Below are 5412 nucleotides of genomic sequence, written 5' to 3' on the forward strand. Positions count from 1 at the left end.
TCTAGCTATTCGATCAAGGGTCCAAAATGAACCGATTAGAAAAATTATATATAGTATACGATCTTTGTTGTAAGGTTTAAAGACTTTTTTACCGTGCATCGTTACGCGTTTCAACAGTTCTTCTCAGATGGACAATTATATTCTTTCAAAAATAAACGTGTTGAAAAATGATATAATTTTCAGATTTGGAATCTCGCGAAGCGATATACATATCGCATGAATATTTATTCGTTTATACACGTGTTTTTGTTCGTTTGTTTGTCTGTTTATTTCGTTAATTTATCTATTTTATTTTCACGTTATCCACATTACGTTTCAATTCAATAAGATCGTTTCTTCTAGAATATTCGATATTTCCTTCTTTCCTTCCTTCCTTCCTTCCTTCCTTTCTTTCTTTATATCTCTTTTTTTTGTTTCTTCTTCTTACTTCTTTTCTCGTTTCGTTACAACCGTGTTGCAACGCAAACCGAACCGCAGTCATGACAAAGGACCAACTTAGTTCAGCCTAGTCAAAGCTACCAAACAAATTTCCATTATCGCGTATTTCCTATACTTATATACCTTTACGAAGGAACAACTATTTGTGTGTACGTGAGTATGTGAGTATGCGTGAGTGACAAGACATGTAAGAAAATATTGCAAATAAAATAATATTTTCATTTAACATTTCGATTGTGTTATCTCTCGCGATCGATGAGGGGAAAGAATCGAATCGGAGTTAAACGGTAACACGATCCGTCAAATTTTTTCCATTCTTGTTGATCATCCATTGCTTCTCAGATTGACTTTTTACGCATATATTTCTTCGATCCTATTTTTTTTTTTTTTTATTCTTATCTGTGATTACTCTTATTATTATACATATTATTATACTCGATTTATTCTTGCGCTCTTTTTTTAGTGGTCTCTAGTAGAATGATTTACTTTTAACGCGTGTCGATCCACGATTACACAATTCGATCGTCAGACACGAACTTACTCGAGATTATTTTTGACTTTCCGTTGAATGGAAACTCGTCCATTGCGGCCCTTTAGAAATTTATTATTAGTGTATACCTGATAGATGTTTATCAACCTTCCCCCTTATACGGGGGGATCCAATTCAACGCGATCGTGTGCAGCGTTGCAACGATTTAAAAACTGCTGTATTTTTGTTCTATTAATAATCCGTTCGTTAATAATCACTGTAAAAAAAAAAAAAAAAAAAAAAAAAAATATTTAATCAGATGCATTCGCGGAAACCGGCATTCTTACGACCGGTAATTTCGGCTTCAAACTCGCGGTTCAAACTGGCGTTTAACGAACCAGATGTCGAAATGTTTTCCAGAAATAACGAAAGCCAGCTCCAGAGAAAATAGCATCGATCGTTGTTTTATGATTATGTTATCTCGAACCATATGGATCGATCGTCTTTCTTTCTTTCTTTCGATTCTCCTTATTCTCATCCACGATTCGAGGATGAAAAATGCAAGAATATATCGGACGTGAAAATACAAGTACGAAAAATGTAACGCCATTTTGACGATTTGTATGAAAAAAAATTTTTTTTTTTGCTATAAAATAAGTATCGATCATCCTCGCCGAGTTTAAATCATAACGCTTCTTTTTTCTTTTTCTCTCTCTCTCTCTCTTTCAAAGATTAAGACGGAATAAGAGCATTAAATCGAAAAACTCTCGCTCTATATGGAATATGGAAGCTCTATAGAAGAACGAGAGAAAGAGAGAGAGAGAATAAAAAAGTAAGAAGACATAATAGAATATTTCACATATAGGGCTGCTCGAGACAAACTATATAGAACCATATAGTGCGAAATAACATTTCTCTAACATGGATATTTGGAAACGGTTGGACTACATTGGAAACAGTTTATCGGAATTTTCATATCGCGATGTTCGATCGTTAATGAAAATGGCATGTGCGATCACCTTACCGCACGTGTATCGACTTGGTTGGAACTGGTGCTAGTTGTACCACGTATAGATCGTTGCGGATCTTTGTTGTGATATATATAAGCAAAAAGATAGCTCGGTCATGATAAACCCGCTTTATTCGTATTTATTCATTGGGAATATAGTGGCAAGAAAAAAAAAAAAGAACAAGCCGCAAAGTCACGGTATCGATGTTGGATGCGGTTTACAAGACGCGCCTTTCGAACACGTAGGAACACAAGTATACAACCCTCCAAGATAAAATTAGAATAAACCATGAACCTTTTTTCCGCTCGGCCGTAAGAGAGCTATAAAACGATCTAACTAAACCCCGACGTTCGAAACGTCGTCGTGTAATATATATATATATTTTCAAATTTCGTTTACTGAATAATTTTCAAAGAGACTAACCTATTACGAGAAACGTTCACGCAATTCATCGTTACTTGTAAGTAATCGTGTAACGAGTATCTTAAATGTACACGAGCACAAATTTTTAGACATGTGAACAATATTTATGATGGATACGATAAATACGAGCCGATAGTTCCATCTCTCTTTCGCCTAAAAATAAATCGTTGCGTAAAATTAAGGGCGTGACCGTTAGTGCATCATCGTCGTCGTCGTCGCCATCGTGAAAATTACATTTTCTAGGTGCCAATTGTTTTTTGGCTGGCTGCTACCTACTTACCTCTGAAATTTATCAAAGATATTTCTGATTTGCGACGGCTCGATTTCTTGCTCTTTCCCCCCCCTCCATGTTTCCACGTGACTGCTTCCACAACTTCGAGCAACTGTGTCGCCCCCACACCCGTCATATTCTCTTCGCCCTATTGGAGGGAATCGAATTTTCGTTTTTTCGTTCGGCGGACGGTGATTGGCGGTTCGCGCCCGAAAATATTCCACCCGGTTTGGATGTAAACGGCCAATCTCGATCGAACGCTCGTGCCAAAAAGTAAGCACGAAAATATATTCTGGTGTTGGCCGATTACGAGAATCGTGCATGTTCGTTTCTATTCGCGTGCCAATGGATCTTCTCGAGCCTGGAGGGATTTTGCCCTCGCCCTCGACCTCGCTGCGTGAACAAACTCGTTCATTCAATCGGAAAATCATGATCGGAGAAGAAAGAGCAAGAGATTATCGATAGACGAAGACCACACTCTCGTGGTCAAAGAGCTCGTCTATTAAGAACGCTCGGCAATAACTCGTCGAGAAAAATATTAAGGAGAGGATATTTAAACACAAAGAAGATACGAAGGTACCAATTGGCTCATCAGACGATTAACTGAGTTGGCCAACCTAATCTTCTCTTTAGCTATTTTTACGACGTTGCCGCTATTAATACATGCTCTATTATTGACATAACGTGGCATTGTTGAAGGAATTGCGATTTCCTTCGATGCATGACTCGAAAACATTCGATTGATTCGTTAATGGTAAACGTCAAAGTTTAACAAGGGAGGATGGTTCCTTGTTTGAAACATGAAAAAATTATTGCAAAAGAGAAAAATATATAAAAGCTAAATTTTTTAAATCCGATATTTCTTAAGATTGGAAAATTATTCTTTTTTTTTTATCGGATGATTTATAACAGATATCCTTTAATCCTTCGTTCTTAAACATTTTATCCAATTAAGATAGAAATGAAGTATACAAAAAAAAGAATAAATAAACGAACAATATAGAAAATAGTATCGAATATATATATTGTTCCAGGGCGGACTATTGGAAATCTCAGGGTCGTAAATTTTGTGATTTTTGCAAATGTTGGATCGCTGACAATAAACCTAGTATCGATTTTCACGAAGGTGGCAAGAAACACAAGGAAAATGTTAGCAAACGACTTAAAGAAATACATAAAAACAGCGCGAAGCAGGCGAAACAGAACAAAAAGATCGAAGATGACATTAAGAAAATGGAAAACGTACGTTCATCATATTTTCATTTAATTTTCATTTTTCAAATTTGCTAAATGATCTAAAATAATCTTTTTTTTTTTTTTCTTTTTATACCTATATATTTTTACATTTAGGCAGCTATGGCTGCGTATTTGAAGGACGTAGAAAACAATACAAGAGACATGACTGCCGATACGATCATTAAGGAAAAAATGAATCGAATTGAAACAAAAGACGTAGGTACTCAAAAATTTTCTATTTAATATTTGTATTTATAGAAACTTTAAAAAAAAAAAAGGAAAGGAAATACATTACAGGTGCCAAACTTCAATCGTGTACCACCAGCCACCCCAGAAGCACAGCCTAGGTTCAAAAGTGAGAATAATCAACAGGTGGGACTTGACGGATAAAATCGATCGCCGTTATACCGAACGAGCTATAATTCGTTTGTCAACCGGCCATGCCAAGAATACATTTATAACGAGAGATATTTTAACAGTTTCAGTTTCCTCAGGAAATCGATCCGTGTGATCCAACTCTGGCTAGAAATGCAACGTCGCATCAAGTGAAATCTCAACAAAGAGGTGATCACAAAAATCAAGGGAAAAGCAAAGCAGGGAAGGGTAAAGGGAAGGGAAAGAAAATTCTTGAAGAGGAACGTGCTACGAAACCCGTTCAAAAACTTTGGTACGAAGCTCTCAGCCCCGAAGGGTACACGTATTATTGGAACATAGAAACTAACGGTGAGTCTATTTCTATGTATTCAAAGTTTTTGAATACTCTTGCAGTAATAATTCTATCTTCATCTTTCGTTAATTTATATCTCTATACTGTGTATATTTTGTGCGGCAGAATCCGTTTGGAATCCGCCAGAGGAGGGATACATGACATTTGCGGAACAACAAGAAGAGGCGAAAGAGCAAGCGCTTCAAGAGGAATTGTTGAAGCAATTGGACGAGGAACAAGCGATCACAAACGCGGATATCCTCGAAGAAAAACGGGCCAATGCCGAAAGAGAAAGGATGAGGGAATTGAGGAAGATACGTAGCGCGCAATCAAGAACGGAGCAAAATGTAGAGGAGAAAACGGAAACCGAAACCAAAGAGGAAAGCCGACCGTATAGACGGGACTATAGTATTCCGATAAAATCACATCCGTATGGACCGTGGCAGACCGTTCAAAAAACGTAAATATTTGAAATTAAAGATTAAATTTATAGGAGAAAATATTTTAATTAAATCAAGATTCTGTTAAATAAATTAGCAAATGAAATAACGCTCGATGAATGTTTTCCGTTTCAGCGAAGTGAAACCAATCGATTTTCAATTACCAAAGCAGAAACAATTGCAATTACCTGTCTTTGAAAAAACAGAACCACCTTCCATACAAAGAACGTTCAAGGAAAAGACTATAACGCAAATTGATACGGCTGACAGCGATGAGGATGGAAAACCGGCTACATTTAAAAAACGAAAAATTAGTAACAAGAGTGTACGACAGAGGTTAAATGATGATTGATAAATAATAATAATTATAATTTTTTATCGAACATCACAATGCGTTTTTTTTTTTTTTTTTTTTGAAA

At 36.3% G+C, this 5412-nt stretch overlaps 1 protein-coding gene across 1 annotated transcript in view; it reads left to right on the plus strand.

Annotated features, from left to right (window-relative positions):
* LOC102678298 (WW domain-binding protein 4) overlaps positions 1-5384 on the plus strand; it is an 11785-nt gene extending 6401 nt beyond the window's left edge. The window contains exons 2-7 of the mRNA XM_006617377.2: positions 3646-3853; positions 3962-4063; positions 4145-4219; positions 4327-4570; positions 4680-5013; positions 5129-5384. Coding sequence (XP_006617440.1) covers positions 3646-3853; positions 3962-4063; positions 4145-4219; positions 4327-4570; positions 4680-5013; positions 5129-5345 — 1180 coding nt within the window. The 3' untranslated portion in view covers positions 5346-5384. The remainder of the gene's footprint in view (positions 1-3645; positions 3854-3961; positions 4064-4144; positions 4220-4326; positions 4571-4679; positions 5014-5128) is intronic.
* The last annotated feature ends 28 nt before the right edge of the window (positions 5385-5412 follow it).

The sequence above is a fragment of the Apis dorsata genome, unplaced genomic scaffold (assembly GCF_000469605.1).
Source record: "Apis dorsata unplaced genomic scaffold, Apis dorsata 1.3 scaffold_307, whole genome shotgun sequence".
NCBI lineage: Eukaryota > Metazoa > Arthropoda > Insecta > Hymenoptera > Apidae > Apis > Apis dorsata.